Source organism: Falco rusticolus, chromosome 19 (assembly GCF_015220075.1).
Source record: "Falco rusticolus isolate bFalRus1 chromosome 19, bFalRus1.pri, whole genome shotgun sequence".
Classification (NCBI taxonomy): Eukaryota; Metazoa; Chordata; class Aves; order Falconiformes; family Falconidae; genus Falco; species Falco rusticolus.
Window position 1 is genome coordinate 1876581 of NC_051205.1, and position 24557 is coordinate 1901137.

A 24557-nucleotide genomic window follows, 5' to 3' on the forward strand; every position below is an offset into this window, starting at 1 on the left:
GTGCAGCATTACGATTTTTCTAGCCTGATAGCCTGGGGCTTGGCAGGGTTGCTATTTAGTGCTTTGCATGATAAAAACACTTAGGCTGCTGGGCCAAAGTAGCCCTTTGAACTAACAAACTACTCAATGGAGGGATTAAAACTGCTTCTTTTTTTTTTTTTAATGTTAAAAAAACCTGATTGTTTTAAAATATGATCACCTGGACAGTGAACTGAGGGGTCCAAAAGTATTTTGTCAGCCCCTCTCTTAAACTTGGGCTGAGTGGAAACAGCCCTATGTTTTGATCATTGACATGAAAGGTATCATCATGAAACAAAAGAAAAGCAACTTCATAGTGAAAATCATCAGTTTACTAGAAAAAAAAATATCCTGAGAAGATATGGAGATAAACACGTGTGAAATCATGACCTTTTTTTTCCAAATCAGTTATTACAGAGTCTTGGGGAATGTAACCCAAGTAATATACTATTAACATTCTATTAACATACCACTTTACATGTGTAATACATCAGAATGTGTTTGTGAAGCACCCTGACTCCCTTTGTTCTGTGGAAGTCTTGGGTTATTTCTGGGTGGGTATAATTGCAAGAATGACATGGTATTTCCTAGGCACCAAAAGACCGTGACTTAAATAAGCAAACACATGTACGTAGCCATTATGGAAGAATGAAATTAACGTAATCTTTAGTATAAAAACAGCATCTCAAATTGCTTGTCATGAGCAGGACATACGTGATGTCCTAAACGGCGTCTGCCTAAAGGGATTCACTGCTGGCACCAGCCAGGCAGATGTAGATACCTGGGGCTTTGACCAGAGCATCCAGGAGCATGTAAGGAACTGGTACTCCAGCTCCACACGTGGCTGTTAACACTTACATGTGAAAAAGAATTCTTTGCAAAAGCAAGCTGCGAAAGTTTTGATGCAGGAATACGAAGAGTATCTTGAATCTTGCTCAGTTCGGTTTGTTTATGGAAAAGAAGGCTTCCAAATAGAACTGGTTACAAGTTACAACAGGACATTTTAAATATATACATTTTGGTATAATCTAGAAGTGTATACTTAGAAAGTGCAGAACCACATTTCTCTATGAATAGGACTTCTGCTCACTGGTTTCCAGACGGCAGCCTGCATTATACAACTGACATCTCATTTTTGCACAGGGGCCTGGAGAGCAAAACCAAATCCTTCATTTTACCTGGACATCAAGTTATGAGTGGTCCAGCAAGAGTCTCTTCTGTTCCTCTATACAAGGCTGAGTGTCACCAAGAGAGCATGGCAAATAAGTAGCAGAGGAAAAAGAGGATTCAGAAGGCCAACGGTTTGATGCAGAAGCATTTTAATGTAAACGCAAAGTGGAGTAAACATTTGCAGAAAGAATAATGCAGACTAGAAAGAGTATATTTCTAGAGACAAGAAAAGCTAAAACCAATCACCCACTCCAGTGTGATGCACTTCATCAAGGTGTTCACTTTCCTTATTCTTGCTGAGTCTGACATTCAAATCCCTATGTGTGCTTTGTTTTATAACCGTGGTCAATGTCAAATTGGGTAGAGAAAGTTAAAAGCGCAGACATAAGATGCAAAGCCACAAGAATAAAGAAAGCATTAATCTAAGCTAAAGCACTCTATAGGAATTAAACATAAGGGTCCTGGGTTTCAGGGGTGGTTCCCTTTCCAGTAGCCATGCCTGTAAATCACGTGCCATATTCTTTCACTTCTTTGCTTGTTCTTTTTCCGTGCCTGTTCTTTGTTTTAAGCTGATTAGACCTTCTTGCAAAAGCCCCTCTGGCAAGGATGCTTCCAGCGGGTGGAATAGGTGTAGGAGCGCTCGGGCACGCACTGGGGAGTGCACTGGGGAGCGCACGGGGGAGCGCATGGAGGAGCGCATGGAGGAGCACACTGAGCAACGCACTGCGGAGCGCATGTGGGGGCGCATGTGGGAGCGCACGGGGCAGCGCATGGAGGAGCACATGGAGGAGCACACTGAGTAATGCACTGGGGCTCACACTTCGTAGCTAACTGTGGGGCACACCGATCGATGCAAGGCTCCAAGCACTCGATGCCCTTCTGCCCTGAAGCGATCCCCACAGCCGACTCCAAAGTGCCGGCCAGCTCAGCTGACTCCGTGGAGCCCACGATAGTTTCCTGTGGGTAGGTGGTGAGGATGGGTCCTGGGAGGGTCACGACCACAGGAGGTGGGAATATAATCACGCGGGAGTCCGGGCAGGCGATGACGCAGGGCTCGTTGCAGGCAGCGGCACGGGGCTCAGGGCATTTTGCATCGCATGGGACAGAGCATGGCTCGGTGCACAGAGTTTTCTCGCAGGACATCTTTTAGCTGTGCTGTAGACCTGCAAGGTATGGGAAGGAGCAAATATAAACCCAAAGGACCCAGAAGAACAGGGTCAACACTTGAGCTAAACTAAGATGAGCCCTGAAGAGACACAAGTTGGCAGATAGGTTGGTACCCATTGCTCTGATCTTCTCCGTGGCCTTTCAGAGCCCAGTTCCTTCCTGCAGACAGCAAACAACCTCTTTGGGGCTGCTGATTCAATAACAACTGCTTTCTTCTATGTAATTTGGGCTCCAGAGGTGGAGTTCAGTAAAATTAGGGTAACACATCACCAAGCATTGCAGAAATGGAAAATACGTGAGAGGTTCTACTGTAGCAAATTTACATATTCTCTGGGCTAAGCAGACAAAAAGCAGAGAGAGGTATATAATCCCTATATTATACGTGATGAGGCAATCCCACAAGGGCACCAAGTACGATGTTTTTAGCGCAGTGAATTTGTAACAGGTGGCTTTGATACAGCATATTTAGTACCAAACTCGCTTGGAAAATCAAAGAGCCTTTTGCAAGGTTGCAAGGAAAAAGCTGAAACCAGGTCTCCTGAATTTAAATTTCAGAGAGAATAAAACTGTTCACAAACCTGGACTGAATTCTACACCTTCTTTCTTTCTTTCTTTTGAAAAAAAGTGAAGGGCGGGGAGGTAATTTGAAAAAACAAAACTCCATTTCAGGATGTCATTTCAAACTTATCCACATTCCAAACCAAAGCACCAAATGAAGGACCTAGTTAATCTGTTGTTTCAGATTAAATGGAATATTTTGGTTTCAGCCAAGGCAATTACTTATTTTCTGTCTAACTGAGCGGCATATTAGAAAAGCCTGGGTGGGGCCACAGTTTGACTCAAGCAATTTTTTTCCAGTTTTTTTTTTCTTTTGTTGTTTTAGACACAATGACAAAATACCCATTACTCACCTAAACTTCTCCTGACCTTAAACCCTAATCCAGACACTCTCTTCAGGTTCCCACCCCTTCATTCTACTACATCTATTAACTCTGTGTTCTTGACTTGACCTGCAAATCCCTCAGCAGAAAGCAAGCCAGAGAAAATAGCTGTAAAACAGACCCAAACACATAATACAAAACTTTTATAGTGGATAATATATTCTTACACAGCCTGTTGAATGCTGGCCTAAGATTACTGCTTTGCATAAACAGAATGAAAACACCCAAAGCAACTTCCCAAGGAATATGCACCTTAAGTAGACATTTTCTGGGTTCCCATTTCTTCTGCATAGCTGTATGGACAGATGATTTAGCAAAGCCCTGGCCGTTCAGACTGAGAATGAGTGCCCAAGATGTCCCAAAATTAGATAAAAATTGGAAGCCACAAGGTCAGAACAACAGTGCCAGATGTATACTCCCAGCTAAGATATTTCAAGGCTACTTAAAGCCTATATGTGCTAAATTCCATAATGTAATGGAAGTAGACATCTTTAATACCATCTAGATTTCAAATGTATTTTTAAACCTCAATCCATTAGTGCCTCTGAATGAATAATTAGCAAATGAGTCTTTCATGAAAATAAACTCCTGAACATTGTACGGAATTGCAGAATATTAATCCAAAACTCATCCCTGAAGTAAATGCAAAATTTCAAAAGTGATACTTTTTTTTTTTTCCTAGGAAGAAGTTATATCAGAATCCAACTTACTCAGTTCACCGAGGAGAAGCCAAGCGAACCTGCTGAAAGGTTTCTGAATCATGAATGGTTTTATATACCTTCCTGGACCACCAGGCTGATGCAAGAAAATAACGTCATATTTGTGCATTAGGTTCCATTACTCCCCAAACAAAATTTGACGTGTAATTACAGTAATTGTTTTGCTTACTGTTTGTGTTGATTATCCTATTCTCACCAGCATGTGACTTGCACAGTCCCATTCCCGGATTCCTTTCATTTCATGATTTTAAGCACCAAACTTGTTCTTGCAGCTGTGACGGTGTGAAAGCAGCTGGCAGGATGGAGCTCTGGCCACCGGAGCCCTGACACTGCTGCAGCTGGCCAGAGGCTCTGCAGGACATATCCTCGCAGGTCCTTAGAAAACAGGGCTTTGTTTTCCTTGCCTAACATCATAACCTCCAAGAACACATAAGAGCCTAACCTAGTATTAGTAGTAAATGTGCTTGCTAGTTTAAAGCTTGTTAGGACATGTTTACAGAAACTGTAGTCATGGCATGACTGTAGTGTCAGAACTGTCTCGGAGAGACACTCCTAGCAGAGTGCAGCATTGCCCATGGTGGCTCCTCATTTGATGTTTGAGCCTTTTCCATGGCAAGAACTTAGAACAGAGCAAGCATATATGCAGCAGTCGTAGCTCCAGTTTAGCATGAGAGGTCTCCTCCTCTGGAATACGTTTCCTAGCCAAGCCCAGGAAGAAACAAAAGAAGAGAAAGCTCATTTTGGTTAAAGTGGGATGGTGAGAGGGATGTAGGCATTGCTCAGTCTGGTTTGGAATAAATCACTCTACCCCCAGTCCCTTTCCCAGTGGTTATGGTCACAGCTGCATCCAAAAAATGCTTTTGAGTGTGAAGAAGGTGCTGCGGGGAACTCCAGGTAAGTGAGCAACGTCTGGCAGAACAAATGAAGCTCAACATTCCCCATGCAGGTGGGCCAAGGAAAAGAGGAGCAACTGATTTCCATAAGATTGCTCTGGAGGGGTTCAGTGATACAGAGGACCATGAGTTACAGCATTGCTTTGTGCCCAACTTGACCTGCTGTGATGAAGCAGCAATTCATGCCATGTTTGAAACACAGACCCAGCCCCCTCAGGTGATACAAATATAATACTATTTAAATCAGCAAATATACCCTGATTTGGAAAGGTGAATATTTGGCCAACTTATTTTAAATAGTATGATTAGGATAACAAATGCATAGCTGGCTTTTAATCAAAAAAAAAAACCAAAAAACAAAGGGCTCCAAATTCCTCATTGCCTGATTCAGAGAATCACGTGGGTGGCCCTGACATATATATTTTAAAGTGACGCTATGATTCAATACTGTGGAGTTTAATACTGGCAGCCTGTTATTAACATCATAGCACCACAGTACTTTGCATATATAAAACATTAGTGGCTGTTTGCAAAACTATCTGAAAGCATTTCCTCGGAACATTTCCAGTAAATGTTCTTGCCTAGAGGATCCTCCAAAATCACTCTGCTTCCAAGAGATAATTGATAGCATGGATGTTGCGACAATAATAAGCAAAAATGTTGTATATGCACAGAAATGAGGGAGGGGGAAAGAACCCAGAAACTGTTCAATGTGTGTATGTACACTTTGCCTGGGCTGGCAGGTCCCAGGATCATGGTGACAAGCGAACCGCTCCCTGGCTGGCGTGACACAACTAACTTTTACCCACTGCTCTGGAGGTACGCAGGGGATTTGAATAGCATCTCTCAGGAGCTGTTCTTCCAGATGCAACCCTAACGCATCAGCTTCTGGGAGCTTTGGAAAATCATGGAGTGACTGGCATTCATCCCCAGCTCCACTGATCAATGCTGACCCTGCCAGGCAATTTTTGCTGCGACTCCTCCTGCACTCTGGCTAACGCTCAGCTCACGTGGCAGCAGCCTCCCGTAGCTTTTGCCTTGTATTTGGCATTTCCAGCCTCAGAGGTTCATCCTTCGCTATGTTTCTGATGCAGGCGTTTCCCACCAAGCCCCATAGCAAGAGCAGGGCTGCAGGAATATCCACGCTCACCTTTCTGGCAGGAGTTCACTCACCCAAAGCAGCTCCAGAGGGAGCTTTTGAGGGAGCCCAACTTTCCCATGCATACATGCATTTATTCTCTTACATACATCTATTTATTCACACGTATAAAATCAGTGATAAGGAAGTAATTGTACAATCACTGTTGGTAAAAGGATTTCAGACTCCAAACTGCTGAAGCAGCAAATACTGTTGTGAACAGGTAAATTAAATGAATAAGAATTGCTTGAGGAGGTGAGCATTCTTCTAAAATAGTGCTGAGCAATGCCAAGGCATTTTTGCATTTAAAAATGCAATTAAAAAATCATTTGAGTAAAAACAGAATTATGGGAAATCATTGTGGAAGAGAACTGGTGAGGTTGCCCAAAGCCCTCCTGAATTATTGCTGGAAAAGCTTTGTCTAAGCTGCTAAAAATTTTCAGTACCGGGATTCCATCACCTCACTTGTAAATCTGTCAACACCTAGCTGCTCCAGCAGCTGGAAAGTGGAGTGTTTGGGGGTTTTTTCCCCTAAAAGTAATCTGTCTTCTTTGTTGTAATATAAAATGACTCCATCTCCTGTTTTCCACTGAATAATGAGGATTTTATTGCTTTTCTTCTTGAAGTAATGCTTTACTATTTTACATCCCTTCTTATGAGCCTCTCTAAAATAAATAAATCAAATGTGCTGGAGAGGTTCTGTGAAATAAGACCAAGAAGAGAATTAAACAAATGCAAGTAACTGCAAGGGAGGGGGAGATTTCTCTAATTAGGAAAGACAGTAATTAGAGAAGGAAGAACATGCAAGCATTTAATTATAAGTATAATTAAGCATTGGAATAATTTGGCTGAGATGAGTGATTCCGTACTGACTTTAAATCAAGTCGGCGTTCAGTCAAAAGGCGTACGAGAGTTTAAAGAGAAATTATTGAATAGAGAAAAAGAACTGAGTAATATTTTCTGGTTTGTATTGTCCAGAATATCCCTCCTGGCCAAAAAATCTGTAGGCACAAGAATACAAAATATCTGTTGTGCCTTAAGGTATGGTACAGAACCAGCACCTAGCCTCAAAACCTGTCGCTTCCCTGTTTTTCTTCCAATTGATAGAACAGCACAAATAGCAGAGAAGGAAAACCCATGCGGACACATGCCAGAAGAAAATAAGGTTTTGCAAGATTTCTGGTTAGATTTTAAAAAAAATAATAGAGCTATACAATTACATAATAAATTGTACAGTTATGTCTGTATTGACATTAAAACTGCCTACAGTTCATATAAATGCAGTAGACCTAGCTTCAACTTAGCTAGTGTAGCTACTTCTGGCAACAAAAGAGTTTCTTCCTATGATCATAAAATCTGGGTAGAGACCTGTGATTCATTTTCCACTGTTGCTTTCACTGGGCAAGTGAAGCCTGTGGGCTCAGTGCTTTTGCCTTCCTCTCCGTTGCTTTTCCAGACCTTTGGAGACATGGATGAGACAGCAGCAAATCATATTTATTATTTCTGTATCTCTGGTTTTGTCTTTTCTATTATTCAGATTTGGGTCTCATAGGCACACATATCTATGTCCTTCACGTTAGTCAGCAGAGCCGTCCAACCAGATTCTTAAGGATGAGTCATTTCCTTACAGCATAGTATCTTCATAAAAATTAAAAGGAGCGGGGAGCACTAAGTCAAGAGAGAGCTAAAGGACGTGTGTGCACGCAGATCTAAATACTCAGTGTTTCTTTAAGAAAAATCTAAAAACCAGAGCCCTTCACGTGAAAGATTTATTACATTACAATTACTTAAAACTGATAATGTATGCTCCTGCTTTCAAGAGGAGCATGTCTGCCGCTAGGTTGTATTTCTAGGAAGGCATCAGCGGATTTACTAGTTTGGTGCTATGCTACGTGACAGCACGAACAAAAGCTAAAGGATGTGGGGAAAAATTTATGTCCCCCCACATACACACAATGTTACAGTGCAGTAAAGGGGCCTGATTCTTCCCCAGGACACTCACAGGTTTCTCAAGGTTATTGCAGAATTACCCAAAAGATCACTTGAAAACGTGAGTTAAAATGAAAAAAAAAAAAAAACCAAAACATAGGTTAAGTATGAATGCAGCATAGCTTTAATGACAGGGAAGCACAGGGTACATTTGTTGAAGACAGTCCCGCAGAACACGGAGGATGTTTCCCAGGGTTTGGGAAGCAATGCAGCTCCATGTGTGCCAGCAAAGTCAATCGCTTGGCCATCACCAGGTTGCAGCTTCCCCCGCGAGCTCAGCACACACCAGGGATGCTGGAGCCGGACACGTTGCCCCTTCAGAAATAACCGGAGCTACAGCTTCCTCCACCAAACCTCCTGGAAGAAGAATAGCTCCCACCGCTCAGGCAGCTCCCCCCACCAAAGGAACGGCCTCCTCCATAGGAGCCCCCACCATACGAGCTGCCTCCTCCACAGGAACCCCCAAAGCCACCGCCGTAGGAGCCGGAGCCAAAGGACCTTCCGCCTCTGTACGAGCTCCCAAATGACCTGCCTCCAGAGCCCCCAGAGCCAAACGAACTACCCCCTCCATACGAGCCCCCCATCCCCATGGAACTGCTGCCCCCATATGAGCCCCCCATCCCCATGGAACTGCTTCCTCCATAGGAACCCCCTGCACCAAACGAGCCCCCTGATTCAATAGAGCCCATTGGCCCTGAAGACCCCCCAATGGGTGATGGGAACGAGGTGCCCACAAAGCTCTCCTGCGGGCAGGAGGTGAGGATGGGGCCTGGGAAGGTGATGACCACAGGCGGCGGGTAGACCACGGCACGGGAGTCCCCGCAGGAGGTGACGCAGGGCTGGCTCCAGGCGTTGGCGCACGGCTCTGGGCAGGTCACCTCGCAGGGTGAGGAGCATCCACTGCTCATGAGCTGTCCTCCTGAAGACATCCTCTGTGGTGTAGGTAAACCTGCATCACAGGTTAAGGAGTAAAAATAAAATATACATGCAGCTCCGATCCTTTACGCAATCACCATAACAATACAAGCTGTTTCTTTCCTGACAGAAGGGATTATTTTCTTATAAATGTGAGTAGTCGTCTTGTGGAGATATCTTGCTTTACTCCAGACTGAAATATCATGGTTAAAGCTAAATAATTCAAAAAAAAAAATGCAGCTTCTCTTGCAGACCGGTGTAGCTGCCAGTAAGGCATATCCCTTTCTAAAGCATCTTTAGCCTGCCTTCCTTCTGAGCGTGTATCTTATTGTCTTCCACCAACAACCTCTAGTTCTACCAAGGACAAATCACTAATTTATTTCTCTCAGCTATTGGGTTCTTTGGGCAACAGGTTTGACAGACCCTGTATTTGTAAATGGAAATCATCAGTGGTTCTTGCCATATGCATACATGTTTCTCTGTGCGTATAATGATAATAATAATAATAATAAATACCTAGCTGTAAGTTATTAAGTTGTAACCTCCTTATCAAATTAACAGGATTTAATTGACACTTTCCCTTTGTGGTTTGGAAGAACGCAGCCTCATATGCTAAGACCTGCATCTACCAATGGTTACCACTGAATGCTACAAAAATCTTCTCTGCCTAAGAAATAAACCAAAACTCTTATTGATGACCATTGCGGTGGACTGGCATCGAATTCATTCCCAAATTTAACATGGATGGCAACACCCCAGTTAATGCAAAGGAACTTAAAGAAAGGGTACTCACCAGGCTCACAGAGAACACTAGACTGAAGAGAAGTTGTTGGTGAAGCCGCAGGAACGCAGGGCTTTTATATTCCCCTTCAGACCGCTGCCACAACATGCAGTGCACTTTTGTACACGGAGCATAATAGTTACCCAGCAAAACATTCTGCTGTATAAGCTACTTCTAATTGTAATAATTGTTTTGATCACTGATAATGATTAGTAAATCAGCTGCACATCATACAATATCCGCAACACACCCTTGATCTTATTTTAATCCTTAAATAGTTTTTATATCCATTTTATGACTAGTGCCATCTCCTGACCTCATTTGAATTGCAATGGTGGTGAACTGAGCTCTTTTTGCTTAGCAAGGTAAAGGCATCAGTCTTTTCCTTAAGCAAGATAAAAACAGCAGTTTGGCTGTGTCGGGAGAAATATTTTCTGTTCTGCAGAAGACTCCATTTAAATTCAGAATTGCACAGAGTTGGGAAAACTGCAAATTTAATCTTTAGAGCTCCTCAGGTGGGAGGGGTAATTTTTTCTGCCTGTTTAACATCCACCCAAGTAACTGCTTACAGAAGTGCTTAATCACATGGCCACTGTCGTCCAAGTACAAGGAAGTACCGTGCGATAACATGTGATAAGCCAAAATACAAGCATCTTAAGAATGGCAAAGACTATTTTTTTCAAGAAAGCCACAGCAGCATTCCTGGACTAGTACTTAGAAATCTCATACATTAGGAGACAGAAATACAAGTGCATAAATAGGAAGAGATATTTGCAAGTAAAATTTCCTTTATCAATAACCAGAAATACAGTGAGAACATTAGATGGGATCAGTATTTTTGTGGGGTTATAACAGAGAAACATCATGTGCATTAGTGCCAGCAATATCAAACACCCAACTTAAATGTTTTGAACCAAAGTAAACTAAAGTAATTGTAGATTTTGACCCCCAGTCATAGCTGTGGGAGGAAAGCAGCTGCAGCCTATCTGTATCTAAATGGTTGGGGTTTCATCCTGTTCCGCTTACCATTCTACGTTTAAAGTTTGTATCATTATAACGTTTATGCTTAATGTTTATATCATTATAACATTTATGCTTAATGTTTATGTCATTTCTATCAGCAGATTTCTGGTGTTTTCAAGCCCAATTAGAGAACAGAGCACAGGGAGCTTAGATGGTTAAGATCTTGCATCAGAATGCGAACGAGTCCTGTCAGGCATCAGTGGGCAGCCTTTGATGTGACGATTTTGCTAGTCAGCAATTCTTCGTTAACTCCTCAGGTAACGTGAATCTTTTTGGTTTCCTACAGTTGGGTTGGGGAATATCAATTTAAATGAAGAACCCTGGGCACTGCTGCTGTTTCTCCTATTTCAGCGTGACTGGCAAGCGATAGTACTTCTATTAACCACCCAGTCATTTGCAATCCAGATTTTGAAGGAGAAAAGTGGAATATTGTGTACTAAATCCATTTATCAGTTCAATATGACCCTCACATGCATCTATACTCATTCCAGTTTTAACTCCAGAGAGGGCCAAGGACAATATCAGCTGTTAGGTGACTTTGTCAGGGTCGGAGTATAAAATAAAATGTAAGGTGTGTAATGCTTGTAACGTGATTTGGAATGAAGAATAAAGTTGTGATCACATCACTTAAGGGAACAATTAGAACAATTAAAGAAATAATCCATACAGCAAAACATAGTTTGGCAACACGTAGGAAGCTCTTGCACAAAGCGCGGCTCACATTCCACTGGTGGTCTGAAGAGGTATATAAAAGCGCTCTGAACGCTTCAGTTTCATCAGCGGCAGCTCTGCATCTGCACTTCTCCAGACCTGGTGAGTTCGATCTCCTTCATTCTCTATACAAACCATTAGGAAAATATTTTCAGTATTTAACTGTGGACTTAGTCTTCTGCAGAAAGTGTGGTGTTAAGCAATGCTGTTTGCCTTTTGTCTTACATTAATTTTTATAGTCATTTAAACGTATGCCATTGTAGACACGGTTGATGAGTTATGAGACTGGATTTTCTCAGGCACTTGGAAGAATTCAATAATGTCAGTTAGCTCCAAAGCTGTTATATATATGTTATACTATATATATATATGTATGTTATAATCCAACAAAATCCTGAAAATGAACTAATTCCAAAGACACATGGAGTCTGGCTTTGCTCTTGGTGATTACCAGTATTTCTAGAGCAGCAGAAAGTGCTTTGGGAAGTACTAGGTGTTAGCACACATGCGTTCAGACAAATGCCTAAGAGAGAGAAACCTGAATCTTCCTAAACACTTTTTCTGCCCTTTTTCATGCTTGCAAAAGATAGCAGAGCAAGCTTTTTTCCATCCTGGATTTGAGCATGGTACTTCACTTTATCTCCTGCTGCAGGTTTACCTACACCACAGAGGATGTCTTCAGGAGGACAGCTCATGAGCAGTGGATGCTACTCGCCCTGCGAGGTGACCTGCCCAGAGCCGTGCGCCAACGCCTGGAGCCAGCCCTGCGTCACCTCCTGCGGGGACTCCCGTGCCGTGGTCTACCCGCCGCCCGTGGTCATCACCTTCCCAGGCCCCATCCTCACCTCCTGCCCGCAGGAGAGCTTTGTGGGCACCTCGTTCCCATCACCCATTGGGGGGTCTTCAGGGCCAATGGGCTCTATTGAATCAGGGGGCTCGTTTGGTGCAGGGGGTTCCTATGGAGGAAGCAGTTCCATGGGGATGGGGGGCTCGTATGGAGGGGGTAGTTCGTTTGGCTCTGGGGGCTCTGGAGGCAGGTCATTTGGGAGCTCGTACAGAGGCGGAAGGTCCTTTGGCTCCGGCTCCTACGGCGGTGGCTTTGGGGGTTCCTGTGGAGGAGGCAGCTCGTATGGTGGGGGCTCCTATGGAGGAGGCCGTTCCTTTGGTGGGGGGAGCTGCCTGAGCGGTGGGAGCTATTCTTCTTCCAGGAGGTTTGGCGGAGGAAGCTGTAGCTCCGGTTATTTCTGAAGGGGCAACGTGTCCGGCTCCAGCATCCCTGGTGTGTGCTGAGCTCGCGGGGGAAGCTGCAACCTGGTGATGGCCAAGCGATTGACTTTGCTGGCACACATGGAGCTGCATTGCTTCCCAAAGCCCTGGGAAACATCCTCCGTGTTCTGCGGGACTGTCTTCACCAAATGTACCCTGTGCTTCCCTGTCATTAAAGCTACGCTGCATCACTACGTTTGCCCAATGTTTTCTCCTTCACCCTTTCACCTGCAAACCACTTTGATTATGAAACACATCCATAAAGCCAGATGACAGATGAAAACCTTCCATCTTAAGCCTTTAAAAGGCCCCTTTAGCTAAGAGCAGGAATTTGGGCAGTGCAAAACTTTTTACCCTGTGACATATTCCAGGATTCATGCTACTGAACTGGAATTCTGCTCCCTGATGATGTGTGATGATTACCTTAGCTCCTAACTGCGAAGCGATGTAATAATTGCAAACAAATTAGCTAACTGTTTTCAAATTGAGCCTGTTTCTTCAGTCATATTAACATTTTGCTTGGAGCTGATGAGTTTCTTGCCTGCAATCATTAAAGACAAATTTCTTTAAACATGGGAAACTTAAGCAATTACTTGATTGTGTGAGTACCCTCTAAATGCATTTTTTGTCTATCTCCAGAAAAGCTGTCCATTAAAATTTTTCTTATTACCATTTTCACTTCAGTTTTAGCAAAGAGATAAAAGTTAGATTTTTCAAAATGGGACCAGGAATCTATGACAGGGACATTCTGTATGCTGGCTCTTCTAATAGTCCCTGTGGTTCAGTTCATCCTTATTGACTTTCCAAACATGAACAATTCTGTAGTTCAACATGAAATATAAAAAAAAAATTACAAATCTTTCTTTGGTTCCTGGTCTCCCTCGTATGTTTTCCAACACCGAATGGAGCAAAGCCAGGTTTTAATACATCTTTAGCGTTCAAGAGACTTCTGGAGACTCATCCATCAGTCTCTGCATTCCTACTCCCAGCACTGACTATGGAAAACAGCAACACAAAACGTTATTTCTGGTGTGGTGTCACTCACAAGTTATGAAAGTCTCTCTTGCACACCCTTGCGATATGAAAGCGCATTATGCTGTCATATAAACACAGCCCTTTGATGGGGCCATAGTCAAAAGCATTTTCTAAATATCTTCAGGTATTTAATGCTGCAAGTTCAAGGTGACAAATCTCAGGAATCAAGTAGGGATTATTTGGATGATTTTCTTTGGTTACCATTCACAGTCCCCAGAGAACTGTATTTTTATGCTGGTTTGCATTCTTCAGGCACTCTCACCAACGTATTTAAGTTGTCTAAACCTCAGACATCTCCAGGGAACAATGATAATTCCTCATAAACCTTATAAATTTCCAATCTTCAACTGACCATGTCTCATCCCTTACACTTTGGGGGTTTTCCTACACTTTTCCCCATCAGGCAGGGAGAGATAATATTCAGTCTGACCTCTTCTGAAAAGGTCTTGTATATATGACATTTTAAACCTCAACCCTCATTTGACACCTAACAGCTGCACGGATGAAAAATGACTGATCTGAGCATTGTTTGTGGTAGGTGACTTCTGTTTGTTACCTGTTCATACACCAGCACAAAGTACTGGGTCATCAGCTTCGGAAACCTCTGTGCCCTATGGAGAAGCAATGCTGAACCTTGTGTGCTTAAATTTTGAATGTTTCATTCAACCATCCTTCTCACAGCAGCTTTATTACTTAAGCAATTATTATTATATGACCTTAAAAACACACTGGCGCTCACAGGCTGTGTAACCAGCTCTAAGGAGCCTAATGAGCTAGTGGAAAGGATAGGACCAAAACTATCTTATGGAGAAAGAAAAGCTGAACAAAATTTGATGATGCAGGAGGATTTTAATACAAATGGGAGACAGGATACACTGCAGAATGAGGTGGCACACACAAAGAGGACACTTCCTCAGTGCCAGAAAAGGGCACAGCATTCAATGCCTGTGAAGAGTCCATTTCCCACTAGTTGTTCTTCTCCACAGCTTTGTTGACAATCTTGGTGTCAGGCCTTGCAAATTACTTTTTTTTTCTTTCATTGGCACAGTGAAAATAGGGATCTAGCATTGTGAGATGATTAACAGAAGCTGTCACTAATAATACAGACAAAGAGAGACATGTGAGAGGTGTGGGCCCGGTTTTCAGAGGTGCTGAGCAAGGGTGGCTCCCGTTGATGCAATGGGTTTCACCATCTCTGAAAGCCAGCCCCAGCTGCGCGTCAGGATCTTGCCTCTTCACCTCCAAAGCTGTTGTGCGGCTCTTCGGGCTGCCTTAGAATGAGCCACAGTTTCCAAGGCGGGAGCCACGGCTGCTGCTGTAGGACCGCCTGCTGTAACAGCCCCCCATCCCTGAGGAGCCACCATACCCAAAGGAACCCCCAGATCCAAAGGAGCCCCCCATCCCTGACATGCCCCCAGATCCAAAGGAACCCCCAGATCCAAAGGAGCCTCCCGTCCCTGACATGCCCCCAGATCCAAAGGAACCCCCAGATCCAAAGGAGCCCCCCATCCCGTAGGAGTTCCCAGAGCTGTATGAGGTCAAGGCACCATACGGCTGGGGAAATGATGTTCCCACGATGCTCTCCTGAGGGAAGCTGTTGAGATTTGGTCCCGGTAATGTGAGGACAACTGGTGGGGCATACACCACAGCTCTGGAGTCCCCACACGATACCACACAGGGCTCAAGGCTGCTGGTGTAGACGTATGGCTGCGGGGCTGTCACCTCACTGGGGGGCAAGCACCGGGAGCTGACGTTGCAGTACATTGTTGTCAGGGCTTGGGCTGAGGCTGGAAAAGACAACGTGCAGTCAGGACACCATCACAGCCGGTGTTGATGGGTGCCCATCACACACATGACAGCAATGGGGTTAGGTAGGCAAATTAGATCCTTGTTCATGCTTTCTAGTCCTCCCTCAACCCTTTCTCTCCTGTGATCCCTTTTCTTCCTCCCTTCTTGCCCCTGTGGAGATGCCTAGGACTTTGTTTATTCAGTAGGGTTTAGCTTTATAGTCACATCTCAAGTTTTGAAAGGCATAAGAAAAAATAAAGTAATTCTTAAAATTCTGTCTTTAAACATAAAAATGATTCTTACCACTGTCTACAGGTTACTGTAGTGAGTCTCCTGTCAAAAATACAATTTCACTGTGACATCTTACCTTGCTAATATCACAGAAGAGACCTAGGAAAGATTCCTCATTTTAAACTATCACTACAGAGACATGACAGATATAAAATTATTAGCTTAAGTCAAACTCACCTAGAGCACCACGAAAGGTAAGTCAGGAGAAGTTTTCAGGAGACTCCCAAGATGTTCCTGCTTTTATACCTTTTTGCAGGCAACTCTAGGGATGCTTCACATCCCATAAAATATCTAGCACTTACCAAACTATTGGGTTTCTTTTCTGGGTGACTCCTTTAATACCTGTAATTATTTTCATAGTTTCCAATTAGTAAACCATCCAGAGACCTACACAATATGACTCTCATAAAATAAATTTGGGCTTTCTATTGTGTTGAAATTGCACAGCCAATGCAATAACATTCTGGTGACTCCACTGGTTTTACAATGGCAATCAATTGACTGCTGTTAATGATTTACCAAGAAAGGGCCCCCAGAAAGATCAGGTCTGCAAGTCTGCTTTCAGGAATGGCCTGACCCTGCTGCTGAGCGACATAATTTTGAAGTTCAACCTCACTTCTTAAGTTTGAGATCCACCTTGCAGCAAAAAGACCTGGTGATCTTTGGGTATGTCCTTTCAGTGGCTCCACCAGCATCCTCAGCACAAGGCTCTAAGCATAACATAGCAAAATGAATTTTGATACGTACTTGGGTAAAATTACTCAGAAGGCTCAGAGCTTAAAGAGGATGTCATGTGTGACTTCAACCCCATTTATCTGTGTTTTGAAAGACTTTTTGCAGGGCCTTTGTCCTGCCCAGGGCTCAAGAGCTTGTGAGCTGTCATCATGCTGTATCATCCATTTGGTCAATAGATGCAGGTGGGGTTGCAAAGAATGCTGACCCCACATCCAAGGTGGGGTTGGACAATTCCATTTGGGAGGCATTATACCTAAATCTAAGGCCTACAAATGAATTGTGAGACTGACACATCAGTAAGCCACCTTCCTTAAAGCCATTAAAGAGAAGCAAATGGAGAGATCAACTCCTGTTTCAGCTAGGACCTGAATGATGCCAAAAGGATTTTTTCCATTAAGTTTGAGACACAAGGAAACTGCTGGGTTTGGGGCACACATCAGTCAAAGTAAGTCTGTAAATGGATCGCTAATTATGACTTGAAATGAGAACAATTACAAGGCTTAGAAGAGTATCTTCTTCTTAGTAAGTGACAAAAAATTAGTGAACAATGGATGACCTCATGATCTTCCTATTGTCTAAGAAAGCGTATAAAAGGGTAGAGATCCAAGAAATCTTCTATTCTTCCAGCTCCACTGACTTATTCCTCCAGGACAACAGGGTAAGTCTAACTTCATTGCACTTCTTTGCAGCTATAGAATACTTAAAACTTTTTTATTTTTTATCTTACAAAATGCTAGCGATTTTAGAGAAGCTGAGGTACAGAGAAGAGTATATTTAGCAACAATTCTTAGAAAAGCTGGGGAAAAGGGAAGAATAGAGTAAGAAGATTCTATTCCTTTCCTCTGGAAACTATCTGAAGTTACAGGCAAATCTTCCTGGAGGTCTACTTTGAAAAGAGAATGAATGAGACTTTTCTGAGCAAGTAATTGTATAAGGAACAAGTAATTTAGTCCCAGAGAAAAGAGCAGTATTTTTTGAGAGATTCAGAAGAATAAGAGATGTGGATGGTACACAAAAGAAGAACTGAGAAGCCTTAGAAGGGGTCAATCAGGAGTGAAATAGCAGGGAAAATGGAGAGTGTGAGGGAGGGTTGAACTGGGGGTTGATGAGCAGCTGGAGGAAAAGGACGAGGAGCACCTGGATCATACTGGGAACCTCTTGGTTCCTGACTGCACATTGTCTTTCCCAGCTTCATCTCTGCTCCCCAAGAATGATGTTGAACGACATTAGCTCTGACTGCTTGCCTGCCGGTGAGGTGACATGCACACAGCCATGTGCCTACAGCAGAAGCCTTGAGCCCTGTGTGGTATCGTGTGGGGACTCCAAAGCTGTGGTGTACGCCCCACCAGTTGTCCTCACTTTCCCAGGCCCAACTCTTAGCAGCTGCTCTCAGGAGAGCATCGTGGGAACATCATTTCCCCAGCCGTATGGTGCCTTGACCTCATACAGCTCTGGGAACTCTTACGGGATGGGGGGCTCCTTTGGATCTGGGGGCATGTCGAGGATGGAGGGCTCCTTTGGATCTGGGGGTTCCTTTGGATCTGGGGGCATGTCAGGGACGGGAGGCTCCTTTGGATCTGGGGGTTCCTTTGGATCTGGGGGCATGTCAGGGATGGGGGGCTCCTTTGGATCTGGGGGTTCCTTTGGGTATGGTGGCTCCTCAGGGGTGGGGGGCTGTTACAGCAGGCGGTCCTACAGCAGCAGCCGTGGCTCCCGCCTTGGAAACTGTGGCTCATTCTAAGGCAGCCCGAAGAGCCGCACAACAGCTTTGGAGGTGAAGAGGCAAGATCCTGACGCGCAGCTGGGGCTGGCTTTCAGAGATGGTGAAACCCATTGCATCAACGGGAGCCACCCTTGCTCAGCACCTCTGAAAACTGGGCCCACACCTCTTTCTTCCATGTTATGCCTCATCTTCTAGCAATAGCAGTTTCATATGATTGATTCTCTCCTTAAATTCTTATTAGTTTTTTACTACGTCCTTTCTGGTGGAGTGGAAATGCTTCAGAATTTGCAAACGGGACTCTGCTACAAAGATTTTAGTTTTACCTTGTAACATGCAGTGCCTTTCATCATTGGCACAGTTGGTCTGGCTGCCTTTTGACCACAGAATGGACCATTCATGAACTGCACCATTCTATTCTGTCACAATTATTTCATGTGCTATTAAAAGTCTTGTTGAATTATATTACTTGCTTCCTGGTGTTTCTTTCCTTCCATTCTGCTTTACAAAGTAATTTAGTGAAACTGAACTCAGACAGAGTCAAAATAAGAGGTGGAGCTCCACATAGGCAAAGGAAAATAGAACTCAATACCCTGATGAGTGGGTGCATAGAAGCACCAATCTTGCTGTTCTTTCTGTGTAGGGAAGTATTTCTACACATTTTAGTGGCTGAGCCTGGAAGGAATCATTCCCGAATACTCATTTCAATTTGAGTAATTTGCTAATGGGCTTTGCAGAGGAGGAGTGGTAATTGCACCGACTTTCAGCTTCACGCAGTTGCACTCGCACAGAACTAAGAGGATCAGAGTCAGCGATTTTGAGGCTGAGCCAGGAATGCCTGTATAAACTGCTGTACACGTGACTTCAGTGAAGGTGATGCCTCACAATTTACAAAAGAGAATTACACCCCCACACAGTTCTTACTCAGTAGGGCTGAGGAATGAAACATTGAGTAACAAGAGTGAAAATTTCTGGAGCATTGCTGCCACAACCTTATCTGTCGTACATTAGAGCAAGGTCAGACGTTCCTGAGCTGAGAGTAAAACTGGAGTTACAACAGCTGAGTACCTCCTTCATTACCGTGGGACCCCAGTGTGTACACACACATCTCTGCACCTGTCTTCAAGCAGCTGAGAATACCAAATTTGCACTAGGAGGAAGGTTTTATACCCAAATAAAAGCAATCCTGCTTTTTCAACAATCGAAATATGTATTATTACTTAAGGCTGTGGATTATGAGCCAGCTAGCAGAACATCATTACTTTGCTTGATAGGCTTCTCATAAAGGAATGCCATTACCACTGGGTGATATAATTCAAGCAATATTCTGTTAATGTTATGGTGCAACACATGGCATGCATCAGCCCACAATATGAGCAGAGCTATTGGAATATTTCTCTTAAGATTTTCTGATTGAAATTCCTCTTCCCTCAAAAAGCTTGCAGGCATATTGTCTTTGAGAGCTGTGTAATAGATATCAATGGGGGGAAAAAATTAAAGTTGTGGTGGAAGAATTTGTTTCTTGGGCAGTTCTGGCAATGTTTGCACATGAGGCACTTTGTGATCCTGAATTCTGAGAGAGCACAAGGGCATCCATGTAGCTGTTGCCTGAGGGATCCCATGGTGATGCTTAACAAGCTCAGATCATTTACTGCATAAATGCTTCAATTAAGTTAACAAACCACAAGGATTAAGACAATCAAAGGAAGGAAATGAATGTTATGCTTGGCACAGCAGCGCTCGCTCAGCCTACGCAGGAGCCCTCTCTTGTCACATAGAGCAGCACAATGGAAATGGTTCCTAAAGAAAAAATATTGATACAGCTGCTGGGGTGAATTCCTCGGCTTACTTCAAGGCAAAGCACAAGACTTGTGGTCTGATTCTCAGCTGCATACAAACAACTCCTGCCCATTCCCTTCGGCCCTGCCTCCCCACAATACCCCGATCCAGGCTAACCTGCTTCCCTTTGCAGTCTGTAATCAGATAAACTATTTTAGCATCAAGCCTAGATAAATCAGAGCACGGCACCACCTTCTGATGGAGTCAGGAAGCATGCAGTCATTTCAGCCCCTGCTGAGCGTTAGAACAATTTCCTTAGGGATAGTCACAGAATGAGTGGTAATGACCCTGAGTAACTGACCTAACTTCAGAGTTATCTTGGGTTTGAGTTGGAGTTGTACCAGACAACTTTTTCTGCTCTATTTATTAGTATGTATACCGTGGTAAATATCAGAAAGGGAAAAAATACTTTATTGAAAAATTTCTAACAAATTACGTTGGCCACACAGAGGAATTAATTCTCTAATGAAAGTCCTCAATTAACGTGTAAGACTTGATGCCCAAAGTTAACTTCTTTCAGACTAGAAACTGCAGTGAAATGAAAGCCAGAAGACGGTGCTATGATGCAACAGGGCTTTAATACAAACAAAAAGTGGAATACATTCTTGCAGAATGAGGCAATGCAGAAACAAAGAATGTAATTTCCATTTCAACAAGGACTACAATCAATCAGTCATTCAGGGGAGCACAGGGCTCACAAGAGGTTCTTCTTTCAGCTGGACACTTTCACAGTCAAGTCCCATTACTTATTTTAGCCTCATCAGGTTCAGGAAGAACAAAACATAACATGAGCAAACGACAAAGTGAGACAACATTGGTGTTGTAAGCCTTAGATAAAGCGCAGAGATCCCAAGCAACCCCAGCTCCTATCGACATTGGCTGGAGCAGAGGCTGCTTGGCAAGTCTGATTTTCAGGTCTATATATCAACTGCTAGTTTTTATTTTATTGTTCTTTCAGTCATTACTCTCTCCTAAAGATTTAAAATGGCCCATAGTTTCCATAGCGATACCTATAATACCCTCTGGAAAAAAGGGGGAAATAATTTCTACCATATCCTGAATAAAATGAGTTTCGGTAAAAGCTTCCCAAACGGGAGATTCCACCACCACATGAGCCCTCCCCACCACTTGAACCCCCTCCCATGCCACCACAAGAACCGCCTGAACCATGGGAGCCCATCCCATAGGAGCTGCCTCCACCACAGGAACCACCAGAGCCCATTCCTCCACCTCCGGAGCCCATTCCTCCACCTCCGGAGCCCATTCCTCCACCTCCAGAGCCCATTCCTCCACCTCCAGAGCCCATCCCACCCTCAATTTCGGGCATGGCAGTTCCTACAAAACTTTCCTGAGGGCAAGAGCTGATAATGGGTCCAGGGAATGTCACGACAACGGGTGGCGCATACACGATTGCTCTTGAATCGCCGCATGAGCTGATACATGGTTCATTCCAACAGTTGACGTAGGGTTGTGGGCATGTCGGTTCACACGGCGCACCACAGCGGGAGCTAAGCATCTGTCCATAGGAAGACATCTTTCCAGAAGGCAAGCCAACCTGCAAGGCAGAGAGTACACTAGCCCGGTAAAATTACAGCCAGAGGAGTGAAAGAACAAACTGTGTTATCAGAACGTGGGTTGTGCAGGTGTGTTGAGTGGCATTCCCCTGAACAGATGCAGATACACATGTCCCAGTTGTCTACACTAAACTTAAGAGTTTGTGATTTAAAAGAAAAAAAAAAATAAAAATAATCACCATTTCTAAGGGAACAATCCCTTCTACTCTGAAATAGAGTTGTGCATTACAGATCTCACCAACCAAGTGAGATGAATTGCTGAGTAGAGGCTTCGAAGTCTACTCCCACTCCTCTCTAGTGCTCCATTGCCCCGTAGCCTACTCCTAAAATGACCTCTGGAAAAATGCCTCTCTGGCCTTTTCTCACATCATTGCCTGTGCTGGTCTTTTTGTCTGGGAGTCAGTCCCATCCCAATAATGTTTTTGGAGTGTCCTGTCTCCACAGATAGATGTTCAATTCCTAGGCATTGCTACCATCCACGTTTTTGAAACTCCCAATCTGTTTTCTTTTGCCGACATGTGGCAATGCCTATATCCACCCTATTTGCAAGTTACAGTTTTCAAGATATATACATATATCTCAATGTTTATAGATAATAAGGTCCTACCCTAAAATAGGGTAGGATATATAACCTCGTATTAACACTACCTATAAATCCATGTCTATAATTATAAACTGATTCAGTTAAATCGGACTTACCCAGTCACCAAGAAGAGTAAGTCAGCAGAGGCAGCTACAGAGACCTGAGTTACGAGCACTTTTATATGCTGTCATAGATTATAGAAATTGGGAGATACCTTTACGCAACCGTTCTCTGCATCTTGTGAAACAAATGTTTTCCCCTGGTGATGCCTTCCTTTGTTGCAACTGTTTTGATAACAGCTTATGATATTAGATCATGATTATTAGATCATTTACAATCCCACACAACATGCTGCGTCCATTTCACCCACCTTGTCTTTTTGTTGAAAATATCACAATAAATTGAGTTTGGGTTTCTCTTAAATACTTGCTAATACTCTTGAAGGTAGCTCGGAGATGGATAAACTACATGCTGCTAGTAAGCACAGGATTCCAGTTTATCATTTGTCATCTCAGACAATAATAATCAGTGGTCTTCTGGATTTTTCCTCTTTAAAGCTAGGAAGTTTTTTTAAATTAAATAGCCACTAGCGTCCATGGCCCTTGTGTACTTGCTCCAGGGGCTTTGGGAAGGAAGTTTATGGCTTGGGACTGTCCTTTGGAGAGATGTTCTCCTACATGACTATGCCACATCCCAGGTAAGTAGAAAGTAAGAGATACCAAAGCAGTTCATGCATTCTCCTGTGAGCACTAGGGTCAGGCACAATAATCCAGTTATCAGTTCAGCCAAAGACAGCACCTGCCCAAGCTTTTACGGTTTATCATCAGTTCCTCATCTCAAGGAATCATCCCCTTCCAAGGTGCCTTCAGAATAAAAACAAAAAAATACTAATAACTATGAATAAATTGAATTTTCCTTTCTGTGTATGCTTGTTGAAGGCCAATATGAGGAGAGGAATAATATGTTACCTGTGGGACTAGAGGATCCAGAGGAAACATTACCTAAAGTACAGGTGTGTAACACAGAACATATTCACAAACGCCAATTCTGTGATTCACATAATCACCTATACATTAAAAAAAACCAAACCAACCGCAAACTAAAAAAAAAAACCAAAAAAACCTCTTAAGTACATTTTTATGGTAAATTATTAAAATTAAAGCTAAAAAAAACCCACAAAAACTAAAACCCCAAACCAAATAATTTTATTTACATTTCATGACCATTAAATCAATATAATGACCAGAGGAATGTACATGTATGCAGCCAATAGAGATGTGACAGCAAGCTGCACAGAATAATGAGTCACGTAATTTGTGGGAATGAGAAGCAACTAATAATTAGAGCGATTGACAGCTGAAGCAATCAAAGGAGTTGCCAAACCAAATATTTTATAAAAGTTAATAAGGTTCTCATTGTTTTTGAGGTTTTTCCAATGTATAGAAAATTTGTTCAAAACACAGCTTCTTAACACACCCCACAGAAAATCACACTGGCTTCACCATCCATGCAGTTTGCTTTCCACAACCGATGCTTTTCCCTTGGCAGCTTTAAGTAAGGGGAAATCTTGTTTTACAGAAGGTAGAAAGCCAGAAGAGCAGATATCAGACTTTCAAGCTCAAACTGTAGTCGGCCCTCATATTCTCCAGATACCCTTTTAAAAATATAGCATGCAAAAAAGTTAATTGGCAATAAGCCAACATCCCCTTTCACAATGCCTGAACCCCAGCTGCCTTACATCAAAGAATTCTTTTAAAGATAAAGAGATATCCTCCCTCACCAGGTTAGAAAGCTAAATGCTTCTGAAAAGATGAAGGAAAAAAACATCAGGGATTCTGTATTTTTCTCTACGAAGAATTTGTTGCTTCGTATACAGAGCAACAAACTCACGTAAAGCAGCAGCCTGAGGAACCCCAGACTTACAGCTTTAGGTATAAACTCACCCCACATAAAGCAATTTTGAAGCATTATCTGAAAGATTCCTCATCTTGTTTTTTCCTAGCATGTTGTTGTTGTTGTTGTTGTTGTCGGCAGACTTTTTTGATTTTCTGGTTTTAGAAATGCCAGTACTGTGCTCTGATTCTTACCCAGCTGCTTTGCATATGAAGATTAAATCTGAAAGAGGAAGCTGGTTTAATTGCTATTGCTCTCACCTGTGCCATGCTATAATTTTCTAAATTGGTCTGAACACTCGCTTGTCTTAAAGGAAAGAGCCTATATTATTATCGCAGGTTGTAGCAAAACATTATCCTTAACCTTCA

The 24557-nt window shown here is 43.1% G+C and overlaps 2 protein-coding genes across 3 annotated transcripts; one reads left to right on the top strand and one right to left on the bottom strand.

Annotated features, from left to right (window-relative positions):
* Window positions 1-1874: 1874 nt before the first annotated feature.
* On the top strand, window positions 1875-12713 carry LOC119140169 (scale keratin-like). The gene is made up of 3 exons (XM_037371256.1): window positions 1875-1987; window positions 4842-4909; window positions 12118-12713. Exons 1-3 carry the CDS (start codon window positions 1875-1877, stop codon window positions 12711-12713), a joined length of 777 nt encoding a protein of 258 aa, XP_037227153.1.
* Window positions 12714-20728: 8015 nt separating this feature from the next.
* On the bottom strand, window positions 20729-24557 carry LOC119140075 (claw keratin-like). Of its 2 annotated transcripts, none has more exons than XM_037371119.1 (2): window positions 24240-24557; window positions 20729-21694 (listed from the first exon to the last, which is right to left on the bottom strand). In XM_037371119.1, exon 2 carries the CDS (start codon window positions 21671-21673, stop codon window positions 21119-21121), a length of 555 nt encoding a protein of 184 aa, XP_037227016.1. In that variant the 5' UTR covers window positions 21674-21694; window positions 24240-24557; the 3' UTR covers window positions 20729-21118. The 2 variants fall into 2 exon arrangements, 1 of the variants encoding a protein (XP_037227016.1); XR_005101546.1 differs by lacking the exon at window positions 20729-21694 and adding an exon at window positions 23927-23950.